The sequence below is a fragment of the Alosa alosa genome, chromosome 16, assembly GCF_017589495.1.
Source record: "Alosa alosa isolate M-15738 ecotype Scorff River chromosome 16, AALO_Geno_1.1, whole genome shotgun sequence".
Classification (NCBI taxonomy): Eukaryota; Metazoa; Chordata; class Actinopteri; order Clupeiformes; family Clupeidae; genus Alosa; species Alosa alosa.
Genome location: NC_063204.1, coordinates 19,203,282 through 19,225,224, shown reverse-complemented (window position 1 = coordinate 19,225,224; position 21,943 = coordinate 19,203,282). Strand labels below are relative to the sequence as shown.

General features: G+C 48.2%; 1 protein-coding gene across 1 annotated transcript in view; it reads right to left on the bottom strand.

The window, feature by feature from the left end:
• The window catches only part of LOC125309920 (disco-interacting protein 2 homolog C-like), an 87,832-nt gene that overhangs the window by 30,071 nt on the left and 35,818 nt on the right, over positions 1-21,943 (bottom strand). Inside the window, 9 exon segments of the mRNA XM_048267036.1 lie at positions 119-210; positions 2,375-2,572; positions 2,768-2,887; positions 5,881-6,015; positions 9,830-9,955; positions 11,941-12,150; positions 13,747-13,872; positions 15,805-15,915; positions 19,143-19,214. Coding sequence (XP_048122993.1) covers positions 119-210; positions 2,375-2,572; positions 2,768-2,887; positions 5,881-6,015; positions 9,830-9,955; positions 11,941-12,150; positions 13,747-13,872; positions 15,805-15,915; positions 19,143-19,214 — 1,190 coding nt within the window.

The following is a 21,943-nucleotide window of genomic DNA, read 5'->3' as shown; positions in this document are numbered from 1 at the left end:
CTCAGAAAGGTGCAAAGTCCTACTGTGATGACAGAACACAAACATTTTTACACTAGCCATGGCTTCCATCATTCCAACATCACAGAGATTATATATAGGTATCATAGCAATGACTCACCCTATCACCAGGCCGGACCATGGGCTCTTGTTTGGTGCCAAGCTTGTGGAGAATGTTGTAGGCCACCTTGATACTCCGGGACCAAAGCTTCCCTGTATAGGTTCAAAGTAGGTATTTTAGGTCACATGTGAAAAGCCTATACATCTGCCTGGGCTTCCATATTATGGTTTGCACTGAGAGACCACGGGTGCCTTAAAGGATTTGGGTCTGAAACAAGAATTCAGCTGCCACTAACAGGACTGGGCTGGTGGAATGGAAATAATCCCAGAGATATTTTGGGGGAAAAAAACACACACACACTCAAAGGAGAGAGAGAAAGAAAGAGGGCACACTTAAGTGTGTCCAAAGAGGGAGAACCCAGCTGTGCACCAACTATGAAGTTCTTTACCTTGAGAACCCAGCTGTGCACCAACTATGAAGTTCTTTACCTTGAGAACCCAGCTGTGCACCAACTATGAAGTTCTTTACCTTGCAAGTCAAGAGACAGAGACAGGTGAAACAAACCAAGGGAACACCACACACACACACACACACCCACTCCCTCCTTGGGACTGGAACATTAGCTGACGGCTGAGCATTAGGTGTGACATGACAGATCTCTCTCATTAGCCCCTCCACCGGCGCGCAGATCTAATCAGCGGCCGCGTGTGGATCTGCCCTACATGCTGCCTCATGCGTGGCCCACCACCAGCTGCAGAGTGCAGACCCACCCCTCCTCCGCCGCCTCTCAGATCAGCATCGGCCCAGAGCGGAGATGCAGCCTATCAGCCTGCTCCAAATCAGCACATTATACACTCCCCCGACACACACACACACACACACCAGCCCTCTTTTCCCGTTCAGATAGCGTGTCTGACCACGGCGGGGCCCGTGGGTCTGCGTGTTTGTGTTTTAATCGGCATGGATGGTGAGCGCGCGTGCGCGTGATATCTATCTCTCCTCACGCCGGCGCGCGGCGATGAAAGTTAATTACTCTTTGACTTGGGTGAGGTTTTAATGAGGCTGACGGGGCGGGCACAAGTCCCTGTAGGTGGAGGGGAGAGAGAGAGAGAGAGAGAGAGAGAGAGAGAGAGAGAGAGAGAGAGAGAGAGAGAGAGAGAGAGAGAGGGAGAGAGGGAGAGAGAGAGAAAAGGGAAGGCAGAGGTGGGAGAAGTGAGGTAGAAAGAGAGTGCATGACAAAGGGGGTGGAAGAGAAGGAATGAGGGAGAGGGTGAGAAAGAGGGAGGGAGGGAAAAAAAGAGAGAGAAGAGAGAAAGAGAGTAAAAAACAGGAGCCCTGTTCTATTTTGAGACAAAGCCTCTGCCCACACAGCACATGGCGCACTAAACAGCAGAGACACGGAGCCCAACAGCAGCGGAAGCACCAGCCAGGCCCAGCCGCCTCACACTAAAGGAGGAGAAGTGGGTGGCCGAGAGGGAGACCGGTCTGGTCTGGTCTGGTCTGGTCTGGTCTGGTCTGACGGAGCCGGAGAGACGGCTGTCCGTCGCCATGCCGAGTCCAACCCTCCGGCACTCCTGCTGAGTCAACGGCGGCAAAGGAGGAGGAAGAGGAAATGGAGGAGGAGGAGGAGGAGGAGGAGGAGGAGGAGGAGGAGGAGGAAGAGGGTGGGTGGGTGGGATAGGAAGAAAGGTAACAAGTCCCGTCTTGGTTGAAGGGAGGAGCAGACGGTTGCAGAACAGGAGAGATGATCTCAGCGGTCTCATTAAAACAAACTCATCATCATCATCATCATCATCACCATCCATGGATTACTCTCCCTAAGGCAATGGAGAAGTGTGTGCGTGTGCATGTGTGTAAGAGAGGGTGCGATCAACCGTTACCAACAGCTGGGAGAGGAAACACAGCACCCTGGCACACAGAGCATGGAGGTGGAAAACTCACTCACACCCAAAACACAGTCAGGTATACAGTTACACGCAAACACTGCAAACCCTCAGCACAGCCATGCCCTCACCCATGATGTCCAGCAAGGCACAGAGCTCCCCAGTGAGGGCACTTGGGAAATCATATGACTTATCAGGTAATTGGGTTTCCACACATTCAGTTAGTCAAGAACACAAACAAATTTAACCAGCAGTGCATGTTAAGGTGGGCTATGTTGACAACAGGTAATCACTGAGCTGTGTGTACATGCTACTAGTTGTACTAAATAGAGAGCAATGTTAGCATTTGAGGGTGCTATTGCATCAACATTAGCATAAGGCCTAGACTTCCATTAGCACAATAGCAGTGGAATTAGTGGCTAGGCTAGCTTACCGTAAGTGAGGACGTAGAGAGGCTTGCCATTGGTGTCCATAGTGGTGAGGCAAGGGGCTTTGGGCGAGATGGTGCCCCAACGCTGCAGGGCAGCCTCCAGGGATGGGGGCCAGTTGGTCACCACCCCCAACTGCTCGCCGCGCATGGTCAACATCTGGGCCCCCTCTGGCCGCGGCTGGTTGGGGTCAGGCTGCTGGACTGTTGTGCACCAATGCATTCAATACACACGTACGCAAGCACACACACACACACACACACACACACACAAAACAGTTTATGAGTTTGATGTAACATTTCATAATCATATTATGAGGTATATAAAGCAGAGAAATGAGTCACTAAAAGAAGGCTAATGGAGAAAGCTAATGGAGGAGGCTAATGGCTAAGGCTAACCTTCGAGGAGTTCCTCAAAGTCGTCCACAAAGAACTCTCTGAGGGGGGGTCGTCTGGGCTGCTTGAGGGTGTTCACTAGCTGCTGGATCTTAGCGGACACTCGACTGCTCACTGGGACTCCTGAGGACACACACCATCAGTAAAGTCATTAAGGGTGACGTGTCCAGACACACACACACACACAAAACCAGACATCAAACACTCACAAACAGATAAAACAAACATACAGCATACAAACAAACACACTCTGTACTCAATACAATATCCTCAAGCAGCTACATACTTGCTGTCCCTACAGCTCTCTCCCACATCCTTCCAGGGTTTGCACTAATACACAAATCTCTCTCACACACACACACACACACACACACACACACACATTTTAATTCTTTATTTAAATCCACAAATCATATTACAACAGACAGGATTCAAATATTTCAAGAGATAAGATAGGGCTTTGTCACTCAATGGTATTCAGGGGTACAAGAAACATCTCCTGCGCCATACTGCAAGGCTGCCAACTGTATAACTGCAGATATGGAGCAAAACTAGCTGTTTTGTTTTTCTGCTGGAGAGCCCTGCCAGCCTTAACCCACTGAAAACAAGATTGTGGACATGCCCCAAGCTGCCAAAGATCAACACAACTAGCTTGCATTGATAGCCTAGGTCACATAGTTTTGTCCGTATGTGTTGGTACTTCATGATTTTATCATCAAAAGCCATGTCCATGTAAAGATCGTACACACATCCTATTTCAAGTATAAGTACTTCCCTTCTGTCTCGGTCTAAAAACACAACATCAGGGGTGTTAGGGATGTTACAAAACACATCAGTGGAGCTGTTAAACCATTCTGGCATAATACGCGAATGTTTGTACATGGTCACATTATCTGGAAGTACATCCTTAACAGTGCTAGCAATAAGGTCAACAATTCGGTCGTGGCGTGCAGTACATAGTACAGCCATTAACAATATGGGCAACTGATTCGAGGTGATGGTCAGAGTCTGAGTGCATTATCCAGTGTGGATGGTGGATTGCAGGGTACCATAATGCAAGGTTGTATTTGGTGGGTAACACCTGCAGTCTGGCTTTGAAACAGAGGATGTCCTCCCCAACAGCGGCATTTGTAAACATGGGAGTGTGTTGTGGCTCGTTGTGATATACAGTAGCCTCTGCTGTTACAGATGGGTCTGTGACAACTGCATCAGATGCCTGTGGTGCTGTGTGAGAGTTGTGTTGTGTCCATTCCAGTTTGACTGACATTCTGTTGCACAGATCATTTAGGTCCGGCCAGTCTGATCGGACTCCAAAGCCTGCAGCTTGTGTGTCCAGTTTCCCGCTGCTTTTCCTCCTAAAGCCTAGGAAGCTGTCCTGGCCTGGTTTGGCCAGAGGAACCTTCCTCTTCCAGAGGTCCAGCAGGAGGGAAGCTCTGGCTAGCTCTCTGACAGTGGCATCGTCATTGTTGAGCAAGCAGATGAGGTGTGTCAGCCTGGTGGCAGTGTATACCCATTCCACGTTTGGGACACCCAGCCCCCCCCTCTTTGCGTGAGAGGACGATGAGGTCCCGGGTAGAGTGAGAGTTCAGCCCGAGAGTTTGGACGTTTGCAAAGAGGTGTTGCACCACCTCTCTGATAGCGTCCAGTTTCATGACTACAGGGAGGGGGGAGGAGTCGATTAGGTTGATCCTGTTCTTATAGGCATGGCATAGCTCCTGTACCTGCTCCACTCACCTGCAATGTTGATGTTATGGCCAAGATAGGTGTATGACTCATGGCGTGGGTAGACGCTCTTACTAACCTATATCTAATATAAAACTGTTTTCCTCATGGACTACTGGGATGTATGTGTATGATTGTATGTGTATGTAATGTTGTATGTGATGTTTTGTGTATGTAATGTTAAGTATGTATGTTATGTTGTCACCATCTGGTCTCAGATGGTTACTGTGAATATCATTGTTTGTACCACAACCCTTTCATGAACCATGGGCCCCCATCTATAAGCTTTTCTAGCTTCTTTGGGGGACCCATTCACTCTACCCGTCTGTCTTTGTACCCATACTGGTTTACTGTAATGTTTGAAGTGGTATTGTGAATAAAACTCAAACTCAAACTCTGATGGGCTGCCCCATGATTGTGAAGAAGGGGGGTTTGTCCGATTTGGCTTTATACCAGCGGTTGCCACTGTTGCGTCGCTCGTATAGTGCTGCGCACTTGGTGTGTTTTACCTTTAGTACTAGCGTCCAAAGCATATCTTTCTCTGCTACATTAACGATGGCAGTTACAACGGGCGCAATGTTTAAGATTTTATATTGCCATGGTTTGGCACAGGGCTGCGAAACTCACGCACGGTGCTGTCGGCCATGTTGGGCACACGCACGCGCACACGCACGCGCCACGCACACACACACACACACACACAAACTCAACACTAATATTTCAGTGTCTAAAACAGGTGAACAGGCAAAGCTCCAGAGTGGAGAGAAAAAAGCACACAACCCTTTCCCTGCCAGCCTCAGCAGATGTACTCATGTTCCCCTCTGTTATGTTGGGCCATGTTTTGAGAAGCCAAGTTTTCATGCAACACCAAACAAATCTATCCGGCGTGGCGGCATCGATTGAACACATCTGACAAATGCAGTCAAATGCAGACACACCGAGGGGGCTTGTCCCCGGAGAGCAAATTAAAGCCAAATAAACGAGAGGTGGGATCAATGCCCTCCATCACAGCCTGATCTCCGAGGAGCCATCACAACAAATATCAGCTTTCTGTCCTGCGGAGGATGGAGCTGTCCGTCACCTGTCACCGCGGCTACCATCTCCTTCCCCCGCATCATGCCAACATCAACGATGACGGGTTCACAAAACATTCTCATATAGAGCCACTGAAAAATGGTGGACTATCTATATATGCCTGAGGCTGCCCTAGACAGATCCATACATCCATACATACAGTACCTCCATTTATTTACTTATACACAGACATTCCCAGACAGCTATACACAAAACAGATATACTGTACACCTTTCTTCTTTCACACAGAAACACACACACACACATACACAAACAGAAACACACACACACACACACACACACACACTACAGGTCCTCACCATCTCCGGTCTCCATGAGCTCAGCGTTGCCGTATTTGGGTGTGGTTCTGGGGACGGTGGACACCTGTGGCCTCTCCACCTGAGGCGGCAGCTCAGAGGTGTAGGTGGTGACGTCCGGAGGAGCCGAGTGGTTCTCTGTGTCACGGCAACCAGAGAGAGAGAGAGAGAGAATGAGGGAGAGGGAGAGAGAGAGAATGAGAAAGAGGGAGAGAGAGAGAATGAGAAAGAGGGAGGAGGTAATACAGAGAAGGAGGTAAACAAAGAGACAGATAAAGAAAGGGAGATTTCATTTAACTCCTAGATTTCACTAACAAAGCACCCAGACACACAATCAGATCACAATTCACTGACCACACAAAGAGGATGAGAAGAGGTGAATGACTACTAGAAAAACATGCACTGGGCCTGGAGGAATGGCTAGAGAGGTAAAAAGAGAGGAAGAGATGGAGCAAGAGACGGAGCGAAAGCGAAAGATAGAGGGATAAAACAGTGTTTTCAGGCGGCTGGATAATGACAGTCTCTTTCATTTCTTGATTTGATTTCCCCACCCCCCACCCCCACCCCCCCGCCTTCTTCTTGATTATAAATGTTCGGCTGCCGATGGTTCATTATTACCATCTCAGTCCTCCCAGGTCCCCACACCATCGGGCCAAAGCCTTCTCTTATTGATGTTTCTTTCATGTCGGCTGCCATGGCCCTCGGAAAAGAAATATAAAAATCTCATCGCCATCCCGTTATGGCACTGATAACGCCCAGAGCTTGACAGAACGATAAATCGCAGCGCTGCCACCACTCTAGCTGCTGCCGCCACTGCTCCCCGTGGGCGACCCTCAGAAGCAGAATTTGGGAGGCGTCCTCTGTCCTCTATGGCTGGCAGGCGGGCGGGCGGGTGGACAGTTTGTAAAAACCCACACAGGTTGTGTCGCCCATTACGCGCGCACCATTACACTCAAATTGACCAGCTAGGTGAGAAATAACATTCGCTGTGCAATTTGGGATTTCGGGTGGACAGCACTGGGGGAATCTCAATGAGGTCTAGACAACACCGCGTTTGGACAATAAAATGCAGAGGGGGGAGAAAAAAAAACGGCCAAGGATGGCGCAGACTCACCTTAAGGTTTGTTTGTTTGTTTGTTTGTGTCTGTGTGTGTGTGTGTGTGTGTGTGTGTGTGTGTGTGTGTGTGTGTGTGTGTCTATGTGAGAGTGAGTGAGAGAAAAAGACAGCGAGAGAAAAAGAAAGCAAGCGAGAGGCTGTCCTGGGTACTGTTTCTGTGTTTGCTGAGATCACAGGTTTGGGACCGTGATGGCAGTGACTCATGTCGCTGAGATGGAGATGAGGAGGGGACCTTGGACAGGCAAAGCCAAGGTCATCCCACACTCTCCCAGATCCATGGCACCTTGGGCCTGACAGACTCAGACAGCCTTCATGAAAGGAATAAATTACTCATGAGGCTCACACGAATAAGTCTGTGTTGGAGGGGAGATGTCCAAGGATAGCTGCTGGGGTGTGTGTGTGTGTGTGTGTGTGTGTGTGTGTGTGTGTGTGTGTGTGTGTGTGTGTGTGTGTGTGTGTGAGAGAGAGAGAGAGAGAGAGAGCTAGAGAGAGAGAAGAGAACTCGAAAGAAAAGAAACAGAGAGAAAGCAACAAAGAGAGATAAGAGAAGAGAGAGGAGAGAGAGAGAGAGAGAGAGAGAGAGAGAGAGAGAGAGAGAGAGGAAGAGAGCTATCCTGTCAGTGAGTGCAATCCTGGCAGACACAGCCTCTGTGCGAATGTGACTCAAAGGGCGAGAGGCCTCAGGGGCTGGAGTCAGCCGGCTGCAGCAGCACAGCAGTCAGCGCCGCCCCACCTCCATCACTCAGGCCTCGCCTCACAGGCCCAAGCCCAGCCAGAGCGCCCGCGTCCGCGGCTGAGCCACGGCTCCTTCACCAGGGATGACTGTCAGAAAGAAACAGCCGGCGGCTAGCTCCACAGTGTCTCTTACGCAACAGGACTGAAAATAACCCACCTACGTGACATGCACACACACACACACACACACACACATACAGACAGCCTTTTGCATTTATGCTGGCACTAATGTGAAGAAGGAGTTTCCTAAAAGGCTGGAGGGAGTTTGAGTGTTTTACTTGAAGGACAACAAAAGGGAGAATGAATGAACTCTGCTGCACTAATGAACGTCATCTGTGATGGAGAGCTATCATGGCTCCGGGGTGGAGAGGGTTATGCATACAATACACAAACCTGCAGGGAAAAACAGTGGAAATGCTGTAGACATTTTAGGGTCTAGGGCGTGATATTCTCAATGCTACGCTATCAATGTCTTGACCCCAAAAGTAATGGATAGTATGTGTAAAGTTAATCTAATTGAACAAACCAGATTGCCAATATCGCAACATTTCAACAGTTGAAATCATCATGGCCCACATATTGACCAATAATATTGACCATTATGCACTTCCATTCAAATATGATATTATCTATCTGCTAGTGGGGCATGCTGTGGCTATCCGGCATCATATCCATTAATCTCAATCTTAATCATAAAGTAAAATTCCGGTATTTAGCACTTTGAGTCCCTTTTTTGGTTTGTTTTGGATGAACTAGAGTGGTGGACACCGAAATTTTGACGATTGGTCCTGTCTCGACTTTTCTGACTCGTTTTAAATCGCCTTTACTGCTTCAGAGTGGCTGCCTACAGGCATGCACAAACATGTTCTTAAAACAACCCTTAATGTTCGTTTTCAAAACTGTGCAACTCACCGAGTGGTTAGTGTTGATCGTTGATTATTAAAATCAAATATATCGGCGCAATGTATGATTTCCAGCCGTCTTATTTGCTATTGTGAAACAATTTTTTCAGACACCTCACAACCGCGTATAAACTTCTGATCAATATTTGAGCCTGAAGCATAGACTGTGGCGCAGTAATATCAACGTGCAATGAGTCTTCCAACAGAAATCATTGGGATTTTTTGGGATAAAACACAACAGAAACTGTATTTCGCTACGCTACTTGTTTTGAAACATCAACGAAGAGATGTGTGTTTGATACTTGATTTCTGTTTAATGACTTTCCTAATGATTTCATTAGCGTTCCCCTAAACATTTAAAGCACGCAGTAACCAATTCAGGTCTTCAGCTCCAGATGGTCCTCTTGAAGCTTGTTTGGTCATTTGTTTGTCTGTTGATTAACTGCATATCCCAAAACAAACATCAGTGCCACCAGCAGCACGGGCAAACCAAGGCACTCCATCACGCTCAAATGTCAAAAGCCACTCGACGGGCGCAACATCTCATTTAAACAAACACACTGGCATGGAGGTGGAGGCTCAGCAAATTACAGTGACCATTGTGCCACTCTGATTGTGGTGAGGACGTGCTGACTGACACATGTGTAGCTGGACAACACACACACACACACATATATACATATATATAAATACACACAGACATAAGACAGCACGATGAATGAGGCATCTAAAAGCAGACCCTACAGACGAAATACCACACCCGTGTTTTCATAAGTCACCAACATGAAGACATTCCTTTCACAAAAACAACCAGAGAACCATCAAATAATATCTGATCACACACGGAACATCTGACTCAAAGTACAACAAGCAAGACAATGTGACTACTGTAACATACTTTTGCCGCTGTAGAACAAGAGTCACAATACTACCACTGCACATGACATTGACGGCTAACAGCAGCTCCACAGAGACACGCACAGAGACCAGCCCCACAGACACTACTGCCCCAGGGAGAGGGGCTCTTCACAGGCTACACACAGACTACAACACAGGCCACCTCCGGATGAGGGTGGGGGATGGTGGATGGATGGGGGAGGGAGAGGGGGAAAGGAGACCAAGGGGCTGGCCGGCACAGAAGGTGGGGAAAGGGGAGTAGGGTGGTGGTGGTGGTGGTGGGGGCATTGTGAATACTGACCATCCGACTCCAAGGGTGGCGGCCAGAGGAGGTCGGATCCAAACTCGCAGGAGCGACGCAGCGAGTTGCCGTTCTCCGCAACCCCGAACATGGTTTTCCTCTTGAGCGAGAGGTGCCCTATGGGCCCTGGAGAAGGGGTGGAGGGAGGGGGGGAGGAGGGAGGGAGGGGGGGAGAACCAACCTTAGAGCCACAGAGCCCAGGCCCACAGCTGGGCAAACACTACCAACACAGGCACGGCACCAGAGAGGAGAAGGGGGATGGGGGAGAGAGAGGGAAGGAAGGGGACAGATGTCTCCCAAAATGGACACAGCCATGTTTACAGGTAGGACCAGGCATTATGGGTACCGGTCCTCTTGCGATGAGGGGGTGAGGGGGTAAGGGGGTGGGCGGGTCGTTGGTGGGGGGGGTAAGGAGAGAGCGGAGAGGGGATTTGGGTTTCCATCATGAATCAGCTTCCTGTCATGAATGGGTCCTCCACACACACTGGCTTGTCTTCCTGTCCCAACTCCCAGAGCGCAACACAAAACAAAAGGCAGGAGGGTAGGGGGTAGTCGATGCGATGAGAACATAGCAATAGCCTATCAGACTATGGACTAGATCATTGCATCACTGCAGACAAAGAAAGGTGTGCCCTGGCAGGTGTGCATAGTCAGACCGATGCCCAATGGATGAACAACACCTCCCAAAATCGTCGTTGCCAAACGATTTTTTTTTCAGGACTGTTGGCACCACTCTCCGCGGTTTGTTTGTCTGCTTTTAGATGGTAGCGTAGCATGGACACACAGGAGAGGGAGTGTGTTAGTGTGCACATGTGAACATGCGTATGTGTCTGAGGCAAAATAAATAGTGGGGGAAAAAAAGGAAACACGCATCACTGCCTTTTCAGTTAATGTGATGATGAACTTTGACTGCTGGGTGCTGTAACATTGTCGCACGGTGGCTATAAAAATGCTGTCAGCCTGGACTCTTCACCTGAGCAGAATGCTAAACAATCCACCTTGTGCTGCACCTCAGTCTGGCTAGAAAACTCTGTAACTCTCTTTCATCTTTTGTCTCCTCTCTCTCTCTCTCTCTCTCTATTCCTCAGTCTGTTTGTATGTCTCTCTGTGTCTGTCTCTCCTTCCTTCTCTCTCCATCTCCAAAGGCAGAGCTGCAGATTGAGCACAGGCTTCCTTTTCCCTGCTGTGCAGTCTGTGTACACTGCAGGTCAGCCAGGTAGATTGATCTAACATCTGTCCAGTGCGCTGCAAACACTCCTGTCTCCTCGGCTCTTTCAGAATGAACTGTGAACCGTGGCAGGCAAAATGTGCGGCACAAGCTTGACTCAGAACTATGGCAGCAATAAAACCTCCAAAAGGTTAAGCAATGAGAGAGAGAGAGAAAGAGAGACAGAGGGAGAGAGAGAGAGAAAGAAAGAGAGAGAGAGAGAGAGAGAGAGAGAGAGAGAGAGAAAGAGACAAAGAGAGAGGGAGAGAGAAAAAACTTTGGAGGGAGAAGTGTGTACACTAGCACGGTTGGGTTAGTGAATGTTAGCGGAGAGGAGGTGTTCAGATGTTCATGTCGGCATTTCAAATGACACACCACATGACCAGTCGGAGGCACACAGAGGAAAGCAAGAGGCGGCGGCGTACGCCACAGATATAAAAAACACAGAGAGGTGGACAGGGCAGGGCAGGGCAGACACACAGCAGACAGGCCAGTGGTGGGCACAGAGAGCGGGAGAGGAGGAGGAGGAGGAAGAGGACAGGGACGGACAGCGAGAGACAGAGAGGACAGAGGCGGAGGGGACAGAGGTCAAACAACAGGGAATGGGGTTTACTGTCAAGCAGATACTTGAAGAGGGAGAAAACAGAGGAGAGAGGAGAAGAAAGAGAGGAGGAAAATACCTAGAAAGAAAGAGAGAGAGAAAGAGAGAACAGACCCAGAGAGAGAGAGAACACACCCAAACGGAAAAAGAGAGAAAAAGAGAGATAGAACAGAGCAAAAACAGAGAGGAAGTACAAGAGAGGATGTAGCAGTAGCCGAGGGCAGGTGAAAGAGGAGGAAACAGCCAGATCACAGCAGCAGTAATCGCAGGTAAACAGCAAGAAGAAGGTGGGTTTATATTTACCTGACTTGCCGACGTGCGTCTGGGCCAGGACGTCAGCGAGCCGGCTGGCGGCCCCGCTGCCCCCACTCTGGGTGGACGAGGAGGAGGAGGAGGTGGTGGAGCCCTGGTGGATGGCGCGGCTGATCCAGTGCTCCATGCTGACGCTGCCCTGGCTGGAGGTGGGGGTGCCCTCGCCCTGGCCGCCCTCCTCCTCCGAGCCCGAGGACGTGTCTGTCAGGGGGGGCAGAGAGGAGAGAGGAGAGAGTCCTAGTGAGAGTCACTCAGAGCCACTGAGCTGCCCGCGCCGCTGGTGGACAGGATGGACACAAACATACACACACACACACACACACACACACACATACATGTGCGCCTGCGTGCACACGCACATGCACACACACACACGCACACACACTGTGAGGACAATACGAAACGAGACCACACACTCACTGCAATATTGTAATTACTGCTGAAAAATACGGGTAAAATATTATTATGCAAGCTTCCAGCTGTCAGATTTCTTTAAGCAAATATGCCCACATTTAATACTGCTCTCCTCTCTAACAAATAGCATAACTGTAATATGCACTTACGTTATATTATGTTCATAATCCTGGCAAAGGCATCTAAATTTAGTGTATATATGGAAAGATTATAACGGTGTTACTATGAAAAGATTTCTCTCTATATCCAAGGCCATGGGTGTGAAGGAGTCACAGGAGTCAGTGGGTGTGAAGTTAAGAGGATTGGGAGTGAATCTGTGTCCATATCCCGGTGGAAGTGTGAACAGCAGACTAAGCAAACCTGCAGCGCTATGAACAAAGGAAAAGAATTCCATTTATCTATTTTAGCGGTGTGTTGGTGTGTTAGTGTAATCTGTCTGTTGAGAATACTGCATAGGATGAATGCTTCACAAGTTGTAATTACAACCACATATTACTGTAATGAATTCACAATCCCATACACAAACTATTCCTCCACCTTTCCCATAAATGCATGAGAGGCATTTAAATGTAGCTCTCATACATTAAGTTAGCATGACCGTTTTTGATTGTTACACCAAATCTGAAGACAACCCATCAGAAAATTATAATTTCAATTTATTTGATGTGTTCAATCTGTTTCTCTGTATTATGTATATGGTATGCTAGCCATGACTGGAATGTGGGTCCCGTGTGACCAGTCCAAATTAGGCCCACATTGGCATATTTACTGGGTATACACATCATCAGAACCAAGAGCAACATGTTCCATCAACTACAGAGCTATCGACACATACTGGAACAGAAGGTCCCTGTTGTAATTATGACTGTTACATGGTAAAGAAGTGCCGCACACTCTGGCTCCATATGACAAGTCTTTACTAAACAAAATAAGTTTCGGCCTATATTAGATTTTTCCTGCTGTCTAATGCAACCTGGGACTGTTACATTAACCCTAGCACCATGGGGCTAATCATAGCACCATGCTCTGTAAGCTGACCCAAAGAAACTGGAGCAGCAGTTAATCATACCTAGTGTAACTAGATGTCTCTTGTAACCTAGGACTGTTGACATCGACAACAAAGGACTCATACACACATACAAAACAATCTCTCAGTAGTGAGGGGCACAGCACTGGTGATCAGACCACAGATGGAGATGTGGGTGGGTCTGATGGAAAAACGACCAGGGACACGTTTCCCAATACCATAGTTCCTAATTAAGTTAGCAACTTTGTTGGTTGCAATGCAATTTCCCATTGCCAACCAACTAAGTTGCTAACAGGTTAGCAACTATGGTTTTGGGAAACGCACCCCAGAGTAAGGGCTGGAGGGGTGAGGCTCACCTGGGGGGGTGTAGGCATCCATGGATGTCTGGACTACCAGCGAGCGGCGCTTGGAGGGCATGGGCACGGCCATCTTGCGCTCCTTGTGTTTGGCCAGAGCGGCCTGCACGGCCTCTGTGTGCACGTCTACCAAAGAAAGAGAGAGAGAGACGTGAGCATTCCAAAAAGAGAGAGAAAAAGGGATACAAAGGAGGAAATAAGACGGAATGTGACAGAGTGAACGAAGGAAACAGAGAAAAGGTTAATGAAAGAAAGAGAATGAGAGAGTAATAGAGCACCATTAGACATAAGGGACAGGGTGGTAGTGACGAGTTATGCTATGGCTCAGTCACCAGGACTCTGAATGAGAGAGTCAGGGATCAAGTAAGACAGGAAGAGAAGATAACAGGACAGGAGAAGCACAAACGAGAGTGAATAAGCAGAGAGAAGAGAGGGAGAGCAGGACCGAGGCCGAGTGGACAGGGTGAGGAGAGAGGGGTGTAAGGAGAGGGTGCAGGTTGAGCGGAGCTGACTGCAGCCAGGGTACCACCTCCGGGCCGTATGGCCGAGCAGAGCCCACTGAGTCACCAAGGTGACTGGGCTCCTCTAAGAGCTCTCTGCAAGCAGGGGGGCACAGATCTGACGTTAGCATGCTGCCATTTCTGGCAGATTTATGCATGTGTGTGTGTGTGTGTGTGTGTTTATGTATGTGTGTGTGTGTGTGTGTGTGTGTGTGTGTGTGTGTGTGTGTGTGTGTGTGTGTGTGTGTGTGTGTGAGGCAGAGAGAGAGAGAGAGAGAGAGAGAGAGAGCAGTGTCAGACAAGACCCATGTGTGCGCTCTCCTTCCTCTCTATCTCACACACACACACACACACACACACACACACACAAATGCTTAGTGAAGCCAGGCTGCTCACTGTTGGATGGCTCTACAAGTGCACAGATGGGCTAAGCTCACAGATCGCCGGATACATGAAGACTTGTGACGTGGCAAAAACAGGAGGACAATGGCTGACCTTTCTGATTGGCCAGCATCTTTGTCAATCCTGAATCACATCATGTGTGGGAGCATAGCTCTTACAGTAGGGCACATTTCTCATAATCCTGTATGATTTTAGATCACAACAAGAAAATGTAGTGAGGGCCTGAAGGCTTTGATGTATAGGTTGAGTTACTGACATATGGGGTATGCTATAGATAAAACCTGATTAAATATGGATTTGCTTCTGTTTTGGCATTGCATAGAGCTCTTTCCTGAGTCTTTTGTTTTCTTTCTTTTGCCACATTAATATAAAGAAGCTTTGTTTAAAGCTCAGATCAATCTGAAAGGGATACACCAGACGTTGTGTGTGTGTGTTGTGTGTGTGTGTGTGTGTGTGTGTGTGTGTGTGTGTGTGTTTCGCACCCCAATGTATGACAAATACACTCAAAATGAAATAGAGGTGTGAAGGTTTGCTGACACATCCATTCACATAAATTATAGTCTCAGGGCAGTTTAGCGACACATCAACACGATGGGAGGTGAGGAAGAAAAAAAAAATCCATAATTTGAAGGAGGCTCTCTCTCTTCCCTGAGGCAGGTGTAACTCTGGTGACAGATGGTGTTATATGAAGCTTTGGGGCCAACAGAGAATTGCACATTGAATACAAGGCACAGACAAACCTCTGCTACCATTCTACCCCGAGCGCTAATAATTTAAATAATTCTGTAGTACCACTGACATGGTCGCCGAGGGACGTTCTTTGATATTCTGTCTTATGAGGGGAAGGGACAGACTCTCTTAACTCTACTAGATTTTCTCAAATCCTACTTTCCTTTCCTCTCCCGCAGGCAAGCAGTGTTGGAAGCACTCTCCTACAAATGAACTCTATCTGAACATGGTTATATTCTCCAAGAGAATACACCTAATTGGCATTGTGGAATATGGGGTATATGTTAGGGTGTATAAAAATGCCTGTTTAATATATCTGTGGTATAGCAGTGGTGGTGGTATCAGTATATGTGATGGTGTGTATAGAGGAGTCTGTGGCGCTGGTGGACAGTGGGCTGTCATCGGGAGAGGGTGCTGGGGGTCTCACCTGATCTGTAGCGCTCGTCTCGGGTGCCTGAGGAGCGCCGACGGTGGTAGCGGGAGGCGGAGGAGGGGCCCATTGGAGGCCTGCGCTCGTGCGCCATCGACGCCTCCAGTCCTGAGGGAAGGAGAGAGAGAAGAGGGAAGGAGAGAGAGAGAGAGAGAGTGGGGGAGAGAGAGAAGAGGGAAGGAGAGAGAGAGGGGGGAGAGAGAGAGAGAGTGAAATGATGATATGAAGGAAGGAAAATCAAATGTTTGAGTGGCGAGAGCAGAGAGATAATAGATGTGTGAGGAAAAATGAAAGTGGCACAGAATTGATACAGAGAAAATGCGAGAGTGAGTGAGAGAGAGTGAGGTAGAGACAGACAGAGAGAGAGAGAGAAACAACAAGGAGAAATAGTGTTACACAATACATTCCGGCCTGTCTCCTTTGATTAGGGGTCCATCCCATGCATCTCATGGGTGCTGTACTGACACTGACAGAGGGACCAGCACACTGAGAAGCTTCGGCACACTAAAGCCCTTTTGCGTCGCCACTCTATTCTCCTCCCTTCTCTGCCCCACATTCTTCTGTTGTCTTCTCATTCTCCCTCCCTTCCTCATCTCACTCCACATCCAACCTCCTCTCCTCTCCCTCCTGTCTCTAGGTGTCAGCATCTCTGCTCTGTGCTATGCCATCCATGCATGTGTTTGTCTGACCAACAGCTGGTGTTGGCACCAAAGAGCAGCTCTGATAGCTCCTGAGTTCAGTATGCTTTGCATTCTTCTGCACCAGCACCTGTCCCCCTTCTCTTCTACAATTGTGAGCAAAAGGAAGTACTGCCCTGCAATGCATTATTACTGTAATAATCAGGTTTTTTTAGAGGTCACATCAAATGAAAAGCAAGACCATCAGGACACACTCAGAAGGGGACACGTGGGCCTTTATGGTCAGTCAGTAGCAGCGTTGACACAGCAGTGACTCCTTACCCTGCGATGAACTGCCTGACCCCTAGCTGACCCACCCTCCCTCCCTAAAAGCCACAGGCCTTCTAACCTCATGGCTCCAGACCAGCCCCTCCCCACTCCAATGATGGTGGAGCCATCCAGTCATTTCCACCAATCACATATTATTGAGTTAATGACCCTCGAGCGACAGCGTTCTCTGACCAGACAGCTGTTGTTCTGGACGGGTAACCCAATACTCCCAAGTCCCTGAAAGACCAGGGGCAGTCGAGTCAGGTCTAGTCAGTGGAAGTGGGCATGGGCCTAGGCACTGCCCTGCCCTTCATACCCAGCTCCGGCTAGCCTGTGGCAGTGGGCAGGGTGGGGGGCGGCGGGGAGGTTGGCAGAGCGGGTTCATTATGTCTGTCTCTCTGGATAAAAATGCTCTCTCGCGCGGGTCTGGAGTGTGGCTGGCCCTGGAGATTGATTCTCCACGGTGGCAGAGCAGTCCGCGCTGTTGGAAATAATCATCTCGTTATTCACCTCTGATCCACCCCCCCACCACCACCACCACCCCCATCCCCTCTCCCCGACTCCCTCCTCCAACGCATTTTAACCGACGCACTGAACGAACCCAAAGCCCACAGCTGCTCTCCTTCTTTTCTCCTGTCCTCTCTGGCACGACTGCAAACTCCTGAACTACATCATGATATCATCCCCCCCCCACCTCCCCTCCCGCATCCACCCCCCTCTCCTCATTTCTGGCGGGCAATGACAGCTGAGGACACAGTTTCTGCCGTTTGCTGCTGCCTGTTGCTGTTGCCATAGTGATGTGCCCAGTGACGAATGCCTGGCTCATCAACAATGCGGGGCAACGTTACTGCTTCATTCTCGAGAACCTTCAGAAATGTCAAGACTACGACGGGGAGCTGACCACGAGGTGGTTGAAACGTTTCGACAAAAAATAAAGGGGAACACTGTATCAGAATAAGAATCTCTCCACACACACACACACACACACACACACACACACACACACACAGACAGAGCAGTTCATCTTCAAACGGCTAGGACAGTGTCACAGGCTCCAAAGATAAAATGAGCAATTACTTTGGCGAGGCTCTCTTCATGCTAATGGCCTCAGCCTGTTCCCATTAAGTTCAGCCTAATGCGATCTCGCCATCTGATGAGGAGACACCCGCTCCAACGCTCGCTTGGACGCACCGTCTCGCTAGCAGCCCAGGGCTGCATGGTGAAGACGATCAGACGCCGTGCATTCGGAGCTGAGCGTCAGTGCAGCTGATACAGCTCCATTTAAGAACAACTCATAGCCCATATTTGTTGTAGTCATAAAAAACAAAGAAAGTGGGAATAATTTCTGAGAGATGTACTGTACACTGTGAGTGTACAGCAGTTCCTGCAACCTTCAATTACAGAATAATGTATACCTACGTTTTAGGTCGACCTGAATCTGTTAAATCTACTTGAAAAGTGTCCAAAAAAAGACATTTGATTATGATATAAAAAATATATAAACATCTAACCACACAATAGTTAATCTCAGCAGAACCCCCCCTTAAATGCAGTGGAGCTTGAAAGTTTAAACCAGTGATGGGTTTGTTTCTGATGATGCGATCAGCATTGTGTAGTGTTTACATAAGGAGATGAAAGGCTGAGCACTATCGCGAGCCTCTCTCTGAGGGGAAGCCAGCCTGTTGTTTATGGTGAATCTGATGAGGCTCCTGAGGACAGAGCAGGAATCTCGCCTTTCACCAGCGACCTCTTTTTTTTTTTTTTATCTGCGCAGATTTTTCCCCTCTCGATAAACAAATAAACCAGGGCCAGGAAACAGAGGGAAAAAGAGCAAGATGAACTTCCTGTCTGGTTGTGAGGCTAGATGCCGCCACTGTGACTAATGCCTTAAGCACAGCTGAGCCGTCGTAGCATAGCAGTGGCTATGTGCCACAGGTGTAGCGCCAAAAAAGCGAACTACTTCTGAGCAGAGGAGAAAAACATCCCATTTTTTGAAGGGGCTCGAAAGGAGAGATTGGCATCAGGGAGGGAAAACAATCCTTCGGCTCAAATCTTAAGCTCTGGAATAGTGTGCTAGGAGGAAGCTGATTCCCTCTCCGGCCCACAGAGCCTCCTTCAGCAGTGCTAAAAAAAACTGAGGCGTAAAACCATCTTACTGTGCGAGACGCTAGCTTTCCCAATAGCATTAACACTAGCCTCCCACTCGCCATGTTTGTGGGTTTCCTCCTCTGAGAATGCAAATCTGTAACTTCAAAGCGATGACTTTTTTTTCCATGTAGATGCTTGATATAACATCTGAAATGAGGAGATGTGTGTATCTGGGGGCAGTTTGGAGGGTGGCAAAGGGCAAAGAAGGGGGCAAAGCTGAAACCCCCCCACAAAATTTACCTGGAGGCTGTGGCAGGTAGGCCCCGAGTAGTTTTGCCCTCTTCTTTTCATAGCCTTTCTGAGTGATATCACCTGCCAAAACAAGAGAGAGATCATGTGACTCTTGATATTAAAAGGGTGACAATATCAAAAATCCATGGTCCTTCCAGAAGCCCAGGGACCCTAAACGGGCCACACTGAGCTTTCTGGGAAGCTTTGCCTAAATAATGAAAGCAATAGAGATGCAATGAGGCCTAAAATGAGTCGTATTATGGTTTACAATGTTGTCTTTATTTATTCAATGTTGTCATTTATTTGACGTTACTCTACTGAAAGCATGAGTAATGAGGTGGCTATTTGTTGAGCCACAAAAAACATTTCAATCTCTAAGTAACCAGATGCTGGAAAAACAAAAAGGTTTGTATCTGACCACTTTGGCTGCAGAAACAGGACATGCATTAGACTTTAGGAAAAACATTGCAGTCTAACCAAGCTTTTAACTGTCCATTCACATTAGTGATTTCTTTTAACCAAGAAGGGTGGACTTCAGGAGCTCTAGTGGGGTACTAGTTACAGTACAGCTATATGTTTGTCTGTACTCTATGTGAAATCTTACCATGACACCAAATGAATGGGCTGCCTACTTTAACACAAATATGTACACTGTATAGCCCCTATTAGGCAATGATTATAAGATGGATGTAATCTCTAATGTCAAACTTTGCTTAAAAATCATCCAAAAGGTGATTTTTAAGCTACTAATAAACTATACTTATCATACCAGCAGCATGTAAACAGTTCCTCAACTATATTCTTTCATCTAAAGCAGGTCAAATACAACAGAAATGCTTTCCCAGCACCTTGCGCCAACAGCCTGTGCTTCCTGAGATGAAAATAGATATGCCAGTTCACATATAAACAACGTTATCAGTAGAGGAGTGAAATGAATGGGTGCAAGGCTACAGTAGTGGCATACACTAGGTAGCCTTTCTGACACATGGCTGGCATGTGTACATGGTCTGAATGGGAACGTGTGGGTGTTCGGGGAGGGGAGGAGGAGGAATGCCATGCACTGTGTAATGATTAATGCAACAGGGCTGTCTCTGTGACTCCTGTCACAAAGCATTAGCCATCCGGGCCTCCTCATTTTGAGGAGGAAATTGGGTGGGGGGGATTTGGTGCAGAACAGGCAGGCGAGTGGTGAGAGCTTGGGCATAACGGAGAGGGCATAATGGAGGAACATGCTGTGGCCCTCCAAACCCACCATACACCCACCCACCCACATATAACCACCACCACTACCAAATACCTCTGTCCCACTGGATGAGCAAGAGGGGCTAACACCAACATATGAGTGTGTGTGTCTGTTTGTAGGCGTATGTGTATGTGTATGTGTGTATGTGTGTATGTGTGTGTGTGTGAGTGTGTGAGTGAGTGAGTGAGTGAGTGAGTGAGTGAGTGAGAGAGGGAGGTAGAAAGCGAGAGATTCGCTTTGGTTGGAATCCATTACAGTGATCAAACGCTCAAACGCCTTGTTTCATGTCTGATCCAGCCCTTTCGTTTTGAAAGAGAGAGAGTGTGTGAGAGAGAGATAGACATACAGAGAAAGAGAGAGAAAGAAGCATTGGAGAGAGCTGAGCTTTGAAGACGTCTCTCCACAGAGTGCCTTGTGGTGCTCAGGCTCCTATGATGATGAGGATGGAGATGAAGCAGTCGAAGATGCTTGGAAAATGGAGAGCACCGGGACGTCAGGCAGGTTTGAAAATAACAGCCAGCAGAGAGGCAGCCATGATTCATTTCCTCCACGCCCACGAGCCGCCAATCAAACTTAAGCCGTCCTCCGTGCCTCTCCTCACTCCCTGCTAACCTTCCACTCTCTACCTCCATCAACATTCAGTCTCTCTCTCTCTCTCCCGTAAATTCCGACACCTCTGGCTTTTGAGGTCCTGCGAAAAATTGCGACGCACCCCGCATGCAGCTGAAGGACGGAAAACAATCTCCCCTCAGATGGGCTGACGCTCTAAAGGGACTCTGGGAGGAGAAAAACAGAACCTGGGCCCAGATGGGCCTGACAGCAGCGCCTAAACCCCTCGCTGCCTCCAGAAGACTGCTCCACTTCACACAGATTAGTTAGGAGGCGCATCACGCAGCACGGCAGCATGGAATCCCCTTTAGAATCCCTGTCAGCTACTGCAAGCATAAATCTATATCTGCCCGTACCCAAATTGAGCATTTCTACTAAATGCCAATGATGATAGGTAATGCCATATTGATGCTGAATCAGCACTCAACACACATTTCCTGGCTTCAGTAGTAAGCAGACAAAATCTTGATTTCGCGTAACGCAATCTAATGACAAAACCGAAGGCCTACAGCATGAAAAGAAACAGACTATGCCGTCCCCAAAAGTCTTAAGACAAGCACTGCACAACACATGCAATTCTACTGAAAACTCTCAAGTCGAGAGGCCTGCAAAATGATTAAATTACAAGCTGAGGTATGGCGTGTGCTTAGACAGGGGAAACCTATTGACTTCCACCTGGAGAGTGGCAATACTGAAAGAAGCTCTCTGGGCACTGCGCTCTTCCTGGGTATTGTGGCTCCACTCCAACAAAAACAATGAGCCTTACAAACATATCTGTGCTTAACATCAGGGAATCACATCTAATCCCATTTGGGAAAGAGAGAGATAGAGACAGAGAAACAGAGTGTTTGTGTGTGTGAGAGAGAGAGAGAGAGAGAAAGAGAAAGAGAGAGAGAGAGAGAGAGAGAGAGAGAGAGAGAGAGAGAGAAAGAAAGAAAGAAAGAAAGAAAGAAAGAGA